The sequence below is a fragment of the Pecten maximus genome, chromosome 10, assembly GCF_902652985.1.
Source record: "Pecten maximus chromosome 10, xPecMax1.1, whole genome shotgun sequence".
Taxonomy (NCBI): Eukaryota; Metazoa; Mollusca; class Bivalvia; order Pectinida; family Pectinidae; genus Pecten; species Pecten maximus.
In genome coordinates, this window is record NC_047024.1 from 10,062,768 (window position 1) to 10,078,226 (window position 15,459).

Genomic DNA, 15,459 nt, shown 5'->3' on the forward strand with positions numbered 1-15,459 from the left:
ACCACTGTGTGACCTAGTGTGTCTGTTCACCACTGTGTGACCTAGTGTGTCTGTTCACCACTGTGTGACCTAGTGTGTGTGTTCACCACTGTGTGACCTAATGTGTCTGTTCACCACTATGTGACCTAGTGTGTCTGTTCACCATTGTGTGACCTAGTGTGTGTGTTCACCACTGTGTGACCTAGTGTGTCTGTTCACCACTGTGTGACATAATGTGTCTGTCACCACTGTGTGACCTAGTGTGTCTGTTCAACACTGTGTGACCTAGTGTGTGTGTTCACCACTGTGTGACGTAGTGTGTCTGTCACCATTGTGTGACCTAGTGTGTGTGTTCACCACTGTGTGACCTAGTGTGTGTGTTCACCACTGTGTGACCTAGTGTGTGTGTTCACCACTGTGTGACCTAGTGTGTGTGTTCACCACTGTGCGACCTAGTGTGTCTGTTCACCACTATGTGACCTTGTGTGTCTGTTCACCACTGTGTGACCTAATGTGTCTGTTCACCACTGTGTGACCTAGTGTGTATGTTTACCACTGTCTGACCTAGTGTGTCTGTTCACCACTGTGTGACCTAGTGTGTCTGTTCACCACTGTGTGACTTAGTGTATCTGTTCACCACTGTGTGACCTAGTGTATCTGTTCACCACTGTGTGACCTAGTGTGTATGTTCACCACTGTGTGACCTAGTGTGTCTGTTCACCACTGTGTGACCTAGTGTGTCTGTTTACCACTGTGTGACCTAGTGTGTGTGTTCACCACTGTGTGACCTAGTGTGTGTGTTCAACACTGTGTGACCTAGTGTGTGTGTTCACCACTGTGTGACCTAATGTGTCTGTTCACAACTGTGTGACCTAATGTGTGTGTTCACCACTGTGTGACCTAATGTGTGTGTTCACCATTGTGTGACCTAGTGTGTCTTTTCACCACTGTGTGACCTAGTGTGTCTGTTCACCACTGTGTGACTTAATGTGTCTGTTCACCACTGTGTGACCTAGTGTGTCTGTTCACCACCGTGTGACCTAGTGTATCTGTTCACCACTGTGTGACCTAGTGTGTGTGTTCACTACTGTATGACCTAAGGTGTCTGTTCACCACCGTGTGACCTAGTGTGTCTGTTCACCACTGTGTGACCTAGTGTGTCTATTCACCACTGTGTGACCTAGTGTGTCTGTTCACCACTGTGTGATCTAGTGTGTGTGTTCACCACTGTGTGACCTAGTGTGTCTGTTCACCACTGTGTGACCTAGTGTGTGTGTTCACCACTATGTGACCTAATGTGTCTGTTCACAACTGTATGACCTAGTGTGTGTGTTCACCACTGTGTGACCTAGTGTGTATGGTCATCACTGTGTGACCTAGTGTATGTGTTCACCACTGTGTGACCTAATGTGTCTGTTCACCACTGTGTGACCTAGTGTGTCTGTTCACCACTGTGTGACCTAGTGTGTCTGTTCACTTTGTGTGACCTATTGTGTGTGTTCACCACTGTGTGACCTAGTGTGTCTGTTCACCACTGTGTGACCTAGTGTGTCTGTTCACCTCTGTGTGACATAATGTGTCTGTTCACCTCTGTGTGACCTAGTGTGTGTGTTCACCACTGTGTGACCTAGTGTGTCTGTTCACCACTGTGTGACCTAGTGTGGCTGTTCACCACTGTGTGACCTAGTGTGTGTGTTCACCACTGTGTGACCTAGTGTGTCTGTTCACCACTGTGTGACCTAGTGTGTCTGTTCACCACTGTGTGACCTAGTGTGTGTGTTCACCACCGTGTAACCTATTGTGTCTGTTCACCACTGTGTGACCTAATGTGTGTGTTCACCACTGTGTGACCTAGTGTGTGTGTTCACCACTGTGTGACCTAGTGTGTGTGTTCACCACTGTGTGACCTAAGGTGTCTGTTCACCACTGTGTGACCTAGTGTGTCTGTTCACTGTTTGACGTAGTGTGTCTGTTCACCACTGTGTGACCTAGTGTGTCTGTTCACCACTGTGTGACCTAGTGTGTCTGTTCACCACTGTTTGACCTAATGCCTGTGTTCACCACTGTGTGACCAAGTGTGTCTGTTCACCTTTGTGTGACCTAGTGTCTGTTCACCACTGTGTGACCTAGTGTGTGTGTTTACCACTGTGTGACCTAGTGTGTCTGTTCACAACTGTATGACCTAGTGTGTGTGTTCACCACTGTGTGACCTAGTGTGTGTGTTCACCACTGTGTGACCTAGTGTGTCTGTTCACCACTGTGTGACCTAGTGTGTCTGTTCACCACTGTGTGACCTAATGTGTCTGTTCACCACTGTGTGACCTAGTGTGTGTGTTCACCACTGTGTGACCTAGTGTGTCTGTTCACCACTGTGTGACCTAGTGTGTCTGTTCACCACTGTGTGACCTAGTGTGTCTGTTCACCACTGTGTGACCTAGTGTGTCTGTTCACCACTGTGTGACCTAATGCGTGTGTTCACCACTGTGTGACCAAGTGTGTCTGTTCACCACTGTGTGACCTAGTGTGTCTGTTCACCACTGTGGCCAAGTGTGTCTGTTCACCACTGTGTGACCTAGTGTGTGTGTTCACCACTGTGTGACCTAGTGTGTCTGTTCACCACTGTGTGACCTAGTGTGTGTGTTCACCACTGTGTGACCTAGTGTGTCTGTTCACCACTGTGTGACCTAATGTGTCTGTTCACCACTGTGTGACCTAATGCGTGTGTTCACCACTGTGTGACCAAGTGTGTCTGTTCACCACTGTGTGACCTAGTGTGTCTGTTCACCACCGTGTGACCTAGTGTATCTGTTCACCACTGTGTGACCTAGTGTGTGTGTTCACTACTGTATGACCTAAGGTGTCTGTTCACCACCGTGTGACCTAGTGTGTCTGTTCACCACTGTGTGACCTAGTGTGTCTGTTCACCACTGTGTGACCTAGTGTGTCTGTTCACCACTGTGTGACCTAGTGTGTCTGTTCACCACTGTGTGACCTAGTGTGTCTGTTCACCACTGTGTGATCTAGTGTGTGTGTTCACCACTGTGTGACCTAGTGTGTCTGTTCACCACTGTGTGACCTAGTGTGTGTGTTCACCACTATGTGACCTAATGTGTCTGTTCACAACTGTATGACCTAGTGTGTGTGTTCACCACTGTGTGACCTAGTGTGTATGGTCATCACTGTGTGACCTAGTGTATGTGTTCACCACTGTGTGACCTAATGTGTCTGTTCACCTCTGTGTGACCTAGTGTGTCTGTTCACCTTTGTGTGACCTAATGTGTGTGTTCACCACTGTGTGACCTAGTATGTCTGTTCACCACTGTGTGACCTAGTGTGTCTGTTCACCACTGTGTGACCTAGTGTGTCTGTTCACCTTTGTGTGACCTAATGTGTGTGTTCACCACTGTGTGACCTAGTGTGTGTGTTCACCACCGTGTAACCTATTGTGTCTGTTCACCACTGTGTGACCTAATGTGTGTGTTCACCACTGTGTGACCTAGTGTGTGTGTTCACCACTGTGTGACCTAGTGTGTCTGTTCACCACTGTGTGACCTAGTGTGTCTGTTCACCACTGTGTGACCTAGTGTGTCTGTTCACCACTGTGTGACCTAGTGTGTCTGTTCACCACTGTGTGACCTAGTGTGTCTGTTCACCACTGTGTGACCTAGTGTGTGTGTTCACCACTATGTGACCTAATGTGTCTGTTCACAACTGTATGACCTAGTGTGTGTGTTCACCACTGTGTGACCTAGTGTGTATGGTCATCACTGTGTGACCTAGTGTATGTGTTCACCACTGTGTGACCTAATGTGTCTGTTCACCTCTGTGTGACCTAGTGTGTCTGTTCACCTTTGTGTGACCTAATGTGTGTGTTCACCACTGTGTGACCTAGTATGTGTGTTCACCACTGTGTGACCTAGTGTGTCTGTTCACCACTGTGTGACCTAGTGTGTCTGTTCACCTCTGTGTGACCTAGTGTGTCTGTTCACCACGGTGTGAACAAGTGTTTCTGTTTACCTTTGTGATTCCCAACTGAGGCAGTAGTAGATTTTGTTTATATATATATATATAGACTTTGGTACTTATTTGGTATATAGGATTATGCATTTGATAAGTGTGTTGCTTTTTCCCCTGGACATTATTAACTAGATAAGATTAGGGGGAAAAAACTACGTTAATTATAAATAGCCAGTTTAATAGTTGTACTGATATTATTTTGATCTAATTTTACCAGAGCATATCATTCTACAGAATATCGGAACAAACTGTACACTTAACGATTGACGTTTAGTTGACAGGCAGATAGAGTATCCATACAGCTGTTACTACGGTGCTAGTTACATGTAAAATATTCATATGACTCTATAATCATACTACTTTTGATTTTTCTTTTAAATTTTATTTAAAATATTTATTAAATATTTTTCTCTCTTTTTATTTTATTTTTTTTTATCTTATTGATTTTTACTTTTATTTTTATTTTTATTTTTTATCTGTTTTGAAAGAGAGACAATCTATATAAAAACGAGTTCGGATTACCGAATGCATTCTTTTAACGAAATATTGATTATCAGTTGTTTGTCTATAGCTATCTGCTTCTCTCATATAACTGACCATATGTAACTCACTAAGGGAATTTATACACTAGTGGTAAGGCATGTATTTTTCATAAATATCGATTTTCGTAACGTTTTCACTGGAAGGCTGGCATTTTATGTTTGTAGTTTTCAGGTACGTGTATCCGCTAAATATTTAATTATCAGAAACAACATTAACACTTGCCTGCCTGCATAGATATTATCAATTTCTCTCCATCATTATAACTATCATCTTCCCCGTAAACGATCTTAAAGTGTCCATACATGTACAGTCCAACCAATGAATAAGTAATAACCGGCCACATTCGAAGTATATAATTTTACGTATATTGAATTCTAATATTATCTGTTATATGATGAAATGTAATTAAATACTTTTTTCTAATCGTTAAATGACAACTAATCTCGGCCAAATAATGACACCATCCTCACAGTGCACGGTGAGTATCTATTACATATTGTTATATAACCGTACATATGTTATCAAAATATCCGTCCATAATGTCAATGTTTATCAATTTTGAACCTATAGTGAGGTCAATCAACATTTGATTCTCCATTATTCCTGTCTTGATAACAGGAAATTTACATTAGGACATTGTGGCGTCACAATTATTAAGAAGCCATTAACGCAATATTAACTTGGTGTTTCTGAACCAGACACAGTGGGTTAATTTTTCAAAATATTAACTTCGACGTGACCTTGTTTTAGCCAATGAGAATTGAGAAAATTCGGACCATATCTAATAGATATGTATATACTCTAAGTACCGCCTAAACTATTAGCTCCATGAGATTTATCGCCCACTGTAAAGTTTTCCACCATCAGTGTGTTTTATAACGACAATTTCTCACCATACGCCAGAAACATATCTGGACACTTCTGTTACGACAGGATCAAACACGGAAGTGATCGGTAATTAGTTTTCGAAGACAATCGGATTTGAAATAATAACTATGACTCGTGTTATTTTTCATCGAACATGACCTGATAAAACAACACCACTGTTTTAAGTGTCAATGTGTTAAATGTTTCCATCCCTTACCGGACCTCATTGCGTGCATAGCCATCGTAAACGGTTTTATGTGTACAACAGACATTTTATAAATGCGCGATTCAAAGTGGTATACCCGTAAGATCAAAGGAGTGGCACGGAGACAAAACAAAACCAAACAACGAGTATCAAAGCCTTGCGCAGTCGTTTCTATTCACTGCCATTAAGGTTATGGCACATAGCACCGCGTTGGTATTTTACAACGCAGCTTCACCACAAATTTCCTTGTCAATTTACCGTGCATGTCCATAAAAGCCAGAGTTATTATTGTAGCTTTCAGAAACGATGAAGGAACATTTTATTCCGGATTGCGTAATAAATCATTTTTTTTAGAAGAAAAATACGTTTCGTGTAAAAACAAAGATAAAAGGTCTATGGTACGAACTACAAGTGATTTATGTAATTTATTACATTAAAACCTTGTGTAGTATCTAGGAGGGTTACCATGCATCACACAGGTAACACAGCGTCTGGCGAGTTCGCGCGTACCCAGATCTTTAGAATACCCCACACCATTCTTCCATTTCGCAAACTAATGTGGAAATATTTCGTACCTCAACACAATATACAATGCTACATGATAATTTCAACGTCGAAATATTTCATATTTGTACATTAACAATTATATTTAGATATAGAATAAGCTAAACTGTAATGATGTCTCTACACAAATATACGTATACATTACATTTTCATGACAGACGAAGAAACGACAGGACGTTATAAAATAAAAAAAGTATACTTTAGTATTCAGATCAAATAATTTTGCGTCCTACGGGGGATGTTGTCGAATTATCTATAAAATAAACACATCACATTAAATTTTGAAATTTATTTATCAATAAAGCAATGAATATAATTTCAAAAAGCACGAATGCTTAATTATGTAACTTAATTCTTCTTACCTTCCAAGTGATGACTTTGCAATTTGAGTGGCGTCTTTAGCGGGGTAGAGAATCCTCTCCTTTAGCTGCTGAAAGTTACCAAACGGCATCCTCCGGGGCTGCTTTCTAGGGAATTCAGGACGTGCAATCGGTATACTATTAAATGGAAAAAAAGTTTTCACCGGGTCAAAGATCAAGTCTTTTGATGTTGATTTTGTGAATGGACCGTTAAAATGGCGTAGGTGGCGAGCAACGTACTGTTACAGACACCGCATCCCACTCGTCAGCCAATCGGATGGCGTAAACAGTGAAATATTCATGAGCTGTTCCCTTTGTGAACTGACATGGGTTGATGAGACTGCCGTCACACCTGAGTATTAACACGTCCTACACACCAGTATAGGTATATACCTGTCCCCTGGGTAAATGAGCTGATCGATTTCCACTAAATATGACTACTACTGTAAGTGACTCGGAGGCTGGTGATGCAGTACGGCCGTTTGCCGGAGAGGCTGCTGAGTCGACACACACCCTACTATTGATTGCGGACTAATATACAGTCCGTACATAGGCTGTCCATATGTACGTCCGCTCGTCCTCCTGAACTCATTAAGTCTAGCACTAAACTAGGTGACGGCATAATGACAAAATATCCATAAATGTACAGGTAAATAACAACATTGTTTGTTGTTGTTTGTAAACACAGCGGGTGCCTGTGGAAATGAGTATGTTTTTCATGATTAAATGTGGTATTACGATTATAAATCGTTTTATATTTATATTCTGCATTCCATTGCCTATGAGTAAACCAAATCTTAGTATATGAGACTGTATACTACAATTGCAATAATTCGGTAGAAATATACATATGGCTGTCAGTTACTTTATCAATAGGTCCATAGAGATGTTTAAAATTAGCACTTAGTTTTATATAGCACCACGAAAAATATTGAAGCACCTTTTATAATAAGAAATCAAGTCGTCACAAAATTATTAAAAGCGCCATATAGATACGAAATTACTTTTCAACGTCATCACACTCACTGGGGCTCTGTTTCTAAATGATAATGGTATATCATTGCGAAAAAAGGTTTCAATTTCAAACAATCAGAAATTATGAAATTATTAACAGTTTATCGGTATCTACACAGTCACTTATGTGAAACATATAATCAAAACGGAATCTGTTTTAAAAGCATTTTTTGAGCGTGTCGTTTATGATGACACGAGGACCTATATTAATTCTTATACGATTTTTAAATTCAGTCACACAAAAAAAAAAAACACAAAAAAAAACAAAAGAATAAAAAACAAACAAAGAAACTTTATAAATGTAAATAATAGGGGCGTATCCCATTTTTCTGCCACCAAAATTATATTCATATCGACTGTATACTAGCATCTGGTAACAGTTCTATAATTGAATAAAACAATATGCCTGATTCCAAAAGATTATACAAATAACCACCCACACAGGCGGCCTTAAAATTGTGATATAGATATTTAAATCAAGCATCTGAATCTTAATTAACGACTTATCATCCTCTTACTGCATTAAATGAATGTCCACAAACACCTGTGATCGGATACTTATTTTTATACAGACACTTACAGGGCGTTCCAAATGACCGAAACAAATTACCGAAACGATACAAAACCAGCTCTAGCATACACAAATACAAACCCACCATTATTCATCATGGTTCGTGGTAGTTAGTGGGTGATATGGTTCGTGGTAGTTAGTGGGTGATATGGTTCGTGGTAGTTAGTGGGTGATATGGTTCGTGGTAGTTAGTGGGTGATATGAGGGCGGTTTGAGCTCGGTTTTTTTTTCCCCGATGCCCTAGAAGTGGGTTTACCGGTAATTAAATCACAATAGACGTTGATGACGTCACTGCATGTTGATAGCATGTTCACGCCAGCTTGTCGACAGCGGATACATTATCAGTATAGACAAGGAATATACCTTTCGTTATATAAATTCGTGAATATTCATGTTTGAAACAAAACGAGGCTTAGTGAACAACTGCGTCTCTAGTAATACACGTGTAACAATGGCTACATCACACAGTGACGTTAGATTTAATTCCTTCACTTACCTCTATCTCCCGTTGACAACTATGTGAAATCAAATGAATAAAGAACTTACAGTATAACAAGGAGTGATAGATTTAGAGCTGAGAGATAAGTGGTCAACATTATATGTCATGGTTATGTCCATCCCTGTCTATAAACTCTGTTTTTTTCATTTTCTCAAGCCAAGCTGTATCTAAATGCCGGTCCCGTTGTTTTTCCTTGAATACACTACTATAGATAAATCATACATACTTAGATTGGCGGGAAAACTGAAGCCCAGAACAAACAATGACAGAAATTCTAACATTATTATCTTATCATTATCTCGAGTTGCTTTCCCAAGACTGCGTTTAGGCCAGTATTTGGGTCCAGTTTGTTTATATCAATCAATCAATCATACAAAAGATAGTTTAAACAATCACATTGCCTGACACACGAATGTTACGTATATAAAGGTCAATACCACTTACTCTTTGTTGTCACGAGTGAAACTCCACGATATCAAGTTAGGTGGACAAAGCAGGATGTATCTATCCCATTGGAATGTCAGGCGCCTGTAATCAAGGGGAGGTGAAATCCACACAGGGAATCGCTGTTCAAGATGTGAAGATAAGTGAATATTAATCATAAAAAATCAACACCTCATACACCATCAGCAAATCCACATATGAAGACATCTCTTTTCAGCCCCACTTGTTCAGAAAATGTCAATTGGGGGACAGCGCGTGACAATTTATCTTTGGAATCACCCGAATTACTTACTACTCTACCAGCTTTAATTCAATAGGACGTACCAGTGGTAGAATCGAAGTTGACTCTGTATTGGGTGTTCAGTAAAAAATTGGAAAACGAATATGTTTTCAAGTTATTTGACGGTATTTCATTTCCATATTTGCTATATGAAAACACAATGCAAATTAATCAAATTATGGCTTTATCAAAAGAAGAAAAAACAGCTACCAATGTAAAACAACTCTTTGGTATCAAAAAGGAAAAGACAGGACAACAGCACCAAAATCTGGAGAGGTATTTAAACACATGAAATGATTCTTTTTAACGTTTCAAAGTGACAAGGTACATAACCATAGCAACAATGACCAAAGGCAAACCTATGAATCTATTGCAGCTTAAGCTTGGGAAAGAGTCAATTCAGTTTTTATCTTTGTGGTGCAATGGTAAACATTTTGGCATCATGGCTTGCTGTAAATCAAGACCGAAATTTATACAATCCCGAAATATTTCTTGAGGGTGGTTTGCTGAAATTAAAATGTGCTCACAATAGTAGTGTTTTGGAAACACAAAAATGGTCTTTTAAAACTTAAAGGGAATCACTTTTATAACTAACAAATACTCAGTAAGCTGTGACAGGTCCACTTTGATGTGATTTTTTTGCAAGAAGTAAAATCTTAGATATATCTTCTATTTTAATTACATGTATTTCATCTAAACTTGATCATCAAGACCATGGCTTTGCATGGTTCACGGAAATTAGCAAGTAAGCAGACAACGGTCCATAATTGATTTCCAACAAGGAAAACAGGGCTAAGACTGTCACATACATTATTATATTGTATATGTCTGTTAAGTCCCTCAATGTGGATGAGTAACTTTACAATTTCTACTGTTTTCTGCATTTCCCAAAGTTTTTAAAGTTTGTAAACAGTCATACTGAGCCCTTTAGATAACCATATAGGAATTGTGTCTTAGGCAAAATACAGAAAGTTGACCCGGATATTCATTGTTCTACTGGTGTTAGGGAGAGAAAGATAATAACCGAAATCGTGGTAAAAATCCTGCACGAAGGCGACATACAAACAGGATGTTTGTGATACGCAATCTGCATATAGATAGCAGTTGGTCGAATACATTAACAAAGGCAAGAAACAGTATAAAATATAAACAAAGAAGCATCTGTTGAAAATCTATTAAACAATGTTTTTCAATGTTGATCAGCTGACGTAAGCATGTAATATAATGCCTTCTTCCCCTGCTGTTGATTTTGCTTCGAGGATAGATACATTTGTAATTTAGTTTTAGCTTCATCTTTAACTCTGATGCTTCCATTGGTTCTTAATTACCGTCATATGAAGTTTCGTCACACATTTTTTTATCAATGTTATGTCTTGAGTTGCATGTATATATTATGTCGGTGTATACTAATTAACAGGATGTCATCTCAAAACATCAGAAGTGTACCTTTGTGTTAGTAGACTTGGTGGAGTTGGGAATTTTCTTTTCAGGAGACGTGTGGTCTTTGGTTCTTCACTTCAGTTAATCAATGATGGAATAGCATCTGGATTCAGATGTTTTCTTACGAGTGTCAAACATATGTAGTCACCTTTCTTAAAATGCTGTGAGAAAACGACTGTTGATATTGTTATTTGAGAAAAGGAGTATCTAATGTATGGCAATTACATATGTACATCAGGTGATCAACTTATTTTAATGTTTAATAAAATATTTGATGAAATACTTTCAACGTTTGCATTTGTTATACGTCATGGATTTGTAACAAACGCTTATCACTCAGAGGAAATGCACAAACAGAATACCTTATATAGGTTTGACTATTCACATACCCATAGTAAGCTGGGCGTTTGTCAAGCTCCTATACCTGCTATAGGTTTGACCATTTACATACCTCTAATAAACAGAAACTCCTGTATAACATATACACATGGCAGCTGGTTGGGAAATTTTTTTTCAACTTTTGCAAGAAAATGGAGATTCAAAAAAAAAAGAAAAAAGACCAAATCAAACAAGCGAAACAAAAATCAAAACAAAACAAGAAACACGCAAAATAAAAACAAAACAAGGTTCTCTTTGCAATTTTTCTGCAGTACATTCGGCGTGATTTGCGTTTTGTCATAGTCAAAATGTGCCACTTAATAAAACGATGAACAGAAATTCGGCCATGTCCTTAATGAAGGACTTGATTGGTCCTTTCGGCATTAATGATGGCTTCTTATTTAATTTCGTTCGAACACGTTTTTCGGTAGCGCACTTTTTTGATCCTCGGATATAGGTCAACTAATACCAGTGTAACGGTGTAGAGGAGGATGAAGTTAGACGGATACATTGTGTCGTGTGGCATGTCGACCCGAATGCAGAGTTACTTCCCCTCGTTGTTGTAGTTCTGTAGGGATACTGACCTAGGTGAGGCCTGAGGACAGACGACGCAGTCTCAGCGCCATACACACAAACTTGGCCAAATTAATTACACAGTTTTCCAGGGGCGTTAAGGTCTTCTCTATCAAATCCCTGGCTTTATTGTCGACCGCACATCTTACCGTCTCTCATTAAGACATGTCTCTTCATATCAATCGAGGAAAAATATATTGGAGAACATTTCATCATGTCCATATCCCTTACATCATATCTCCAAATTAGCACACATTTCCAGGATTGAGTTTTCTCGGAACGGAATTACTTGCCCTCACAGACAAAGTGATTTACTCCCGGCTATGTTATGAGAACCGGGCTTCGGCAGCAATCCTACTTTGATACGACAGCGTACTGCATGTCATAAAAGACAAATATTAGCTCAGCCTTGCTGAAATAAATATCCATGAAATGACAATATCAATATATTTCTTGACAAAGGGAAAGAAATGTGTCGCATAGATTTCCCTGAAATGGTATACGAATCTTCTGATCTGACACGGACGCTGACTGTACTTACTGGCTTACAAGTAAGTGTCTTAATTAAAATGAAAAAGGACGTTGTTTGCATTTTCGATTAAATGACGATGTCATAAGTAAATTGAAAGGGAGTTAATGGTTGGTATCATTAAAATGTAATCATGCTTAAAACAACATTTCCATTGGCTATCAGTCCATAACGTAAAACGTCGCATTTAACTGGCTAATACAGCAGCGTACTCATTTCTGAGAAAAAGAATTCCATGAATAAAAGTGAAATAAATTTAAGAATCAACTTGATTAGTATTGACGTAAAAGTACAGGTCAGTTCTAATTGCGACGTAATTTTAAGGGATAAGTCAGTCCTAATGATGACGTCATTGTCAGGGACAGATCAGTCCTAATGATGACGTCAGTAAGGGACAGATCAGTCCTAATGATGACGTCATTTTGAAGGGACAGATCAGTCCTAATGATGACGTCATTGTAAGGGGCAGGTCAGTTCTAATGGTTACGTTACTGTATTGGACAGGTCCATCCTAATGATGACATCATTATAAGGGACAGGTCCATCCTAATGATGACGTCATTATAAGGGACAGGTCCATCCTAATGATGACATCATTATAAGGGACAGGTCCATCCTAATGATGACGTCATTATAAGGGACAGGTCCATCCTAATGATGACGTCATTGTAAGGGACATGTTAGTACTAATGATGACGTCATTGTACGGGACAGGTCCATCCTAATGATGACGTCATTGTAAGGGACATGTTAGTACTAATGATGACGTCATTGTACGGGACAGGTTAGGCCTAATGAAGACGTCAATGCAAGAGAGCGGTTAGTATACAAAGATGACGCCATTTTAAGAGTGGCACAGTAGCTTTATCGATGATCGAGCCCTCGCTTAAGGGGACACTTTTACTTGACAACAATGTCTACGATCTCCTCAGCGTGGTGAGTGGAGAGTCATGCGGTTGAATCGTGGTGATCATGACAAAAGTTTTGACTGTCAAAAATTACCATCGTCATCCCTAATGTCAAATCTTTTGAGAGCGTGACAGAATGTGGTAATCGTAGATGAGAGTACTAGAACTTAACAGACCTGTATGAGCAACAAACCTTAATGCAGTAGCGTAGTGGATCTTGGTGAACAAGAAAACACGATTTCCTCACTTTTCATTACGATTTTACCACGTGTCTTTCATGCTCTATTTTGGTTTCTAAGGGCCAAATGATTTGTATCTGGCAAATGTGCTCAAACCATAACCATAAACTGGATAACTTACCTTATCAGTATGAATGAACGTGAAAAGTCGAAACAGATCGTAATAAAACGTGATACCATTGTGAGTGTAGGAGAACTAGAGTGAACGTGATGGAAACCGTGGTGATCGTAATACAGGTAGATTGAACGTAATGGAAATCGTGGTGATCGTAATACAGTTAGAATGAACGTAATGGAAATCGTGGTGATCGTACGTAATACTGCTAGAGCGAACGTGATGGAAATCGTGGTGATCGTAATACAGGTAGAGTGAACGTGATGGATATCGTGGTGATAGTAATACAGCTAGAATGAACGTGATGGAAATCGTGGTGATCGTAATACAGCTAGAGTGAACGTGATGGATATCGTGGTGATCGTAACAGCTAGGGTGAGTGTGATGGAAATCGTGGTGATCGTAATACAGCTAGGGTGAACGTGATGGAAACCGTGGTGATCGTAATACAGGTAGATTGAACGTGATGGAAATCGTGGTGATCGTAATACAGCTAGAGTGAGTGTGATGGATATCGTGGTGATCGTAATACAGCTAGAGTAAATGTGATGGAAATCGTGGTGATCGTAATACAGCTAGAGTGATCGTGATGGAAATCGTGGTGATCGTAATACAGCTAGAGTGATCGTGATGGAAATCGTGGTGATCGTAATACAGCTAGGGTGAACGTGATGGAAATCGTGGTGATCGTAATACAGCTAGAATGAACGTGATGGATATCGTGGTGATCTTAATACAGCTAGAGTGAACGTGATGGATATCGTGGTGATCGTAATACAGCTAGAGTGAACGTGATGGAAATCGTGGTGATCTTAATACAGTTAGAGTGAACGTGATGGAAATCGTGGTGATCGTAATACAGCTAGAGTGAGTGTGATGGAAATCGTGGTGATCGTAATACAGCTAGAGTGAGTGTGATGGAAATCGTGGTGATCGTAATACAGCTAGAGTGAGTGTGATGGAAATCGTGGTGATCGTAATACAGCTAGAGTGAGTGTGATGGAAATCGTGGTGATAGTAATACAGCTAAAGTGAACGTGATGGAAATCGTGACGATCGTAATATAGCTAAAGTGAACGTGATGGAAATCGTGGTGATCGTCATATATCTAGAGTGAACCTGATGGTTATCGTGGGGATCGTAATACAGTTAGAGTGAACGTGATGGAAATCGTGGTGATCGTAATACAGCTAGAGTGAATGTGATGGAAATCGTGTTGATCGTAATACAGCTAGAGTAAGTGTGATGGAAATCGTGGTGATCGTAATATAGCTAGGGTGAACGTGATGGAAATCGTGGTGATCGTAATACAGTTAGAGTGATCGTGATGGAAACCGTGGTGATCGTAATACAGCTAGAATGAACGTGATGGAAATCGTGGTGATAGTAATACAGCTAGAGTGAACGTGATAGAAATCGTGGGGATCGTAATACAGTTAGAATGAACGTGATGGATATCGTGGTGATCGTAATACAGTTAGAGTGAACGTGATGGAAATCGTGGTGATCGTAATACAGTTAGAGTGAACGTGATGGAAATCGTGGTGATCGTAATACAGCTAGAGCGAACGTGATGGAAATCGTGGGGATCGTAATACAGCTAGAGTGAACGTGATGGAAATCGTGGTGATCGTAATACAGCTAGGGTGAACGTGATGGATATCGTGGTGATCGTAATACAGCTACAGTGAACGTGATGGAAATCGTGGTGATCGTAATACATCTACAATGAGCGTGATGGAAATCGTGGTGATCGTAATACAGCTAGAGTGAACGTGATGGAAATCGTGGTGATCGTAATACAGCTAGAGTGAACGTGATGGAAATCGTGGTGATCGTAATATAGCTAAAGTGAACGTGATGGAAATCGTGGTGATCGTCATATATCTAGAGTGAACGTGATGGTTATCGTGGGGATCGTAATACAGTTAGAGT

The 15,459-nt window shown here is 39.9% G+C and overlaps 1 protein-coding gene across 4 annotated transcripts in view; it reads right to left on the reverse strand.

The window, feature by feature from the left end:
• The window catches only part of LOC117335809 (vesicular glutamate transporter 2-like), a 103,346-nt gene extending 96,379 nt beyond the window's left edge, over positions 1-6,967 (reverse strand). For 2 of the 4 annotated variants that reach the window (XM_033896010.1, XM_033896009.1), the window contains exon 1: positions 6,538-6,651. Coding sequence is in view for 1 of the 4 variants with exons in the window: in XM_033896007.1 (XP_033751898.1) it covers positions 6,538-6,626 (89 nt within the window). In the remaining 3 variants the exon portion in view is untranslated. Of the gene's footprint in view, positions 1-6,537 lie in introns of all 4 variants that reach the window. The other 2 variants (XM_033896007.1, XM_033896008.1) reach the window with 2 other exon arrangements.
• Between the last annotated feature and the right edge of the window lie 8,492 nt (positions 6,968-15,459).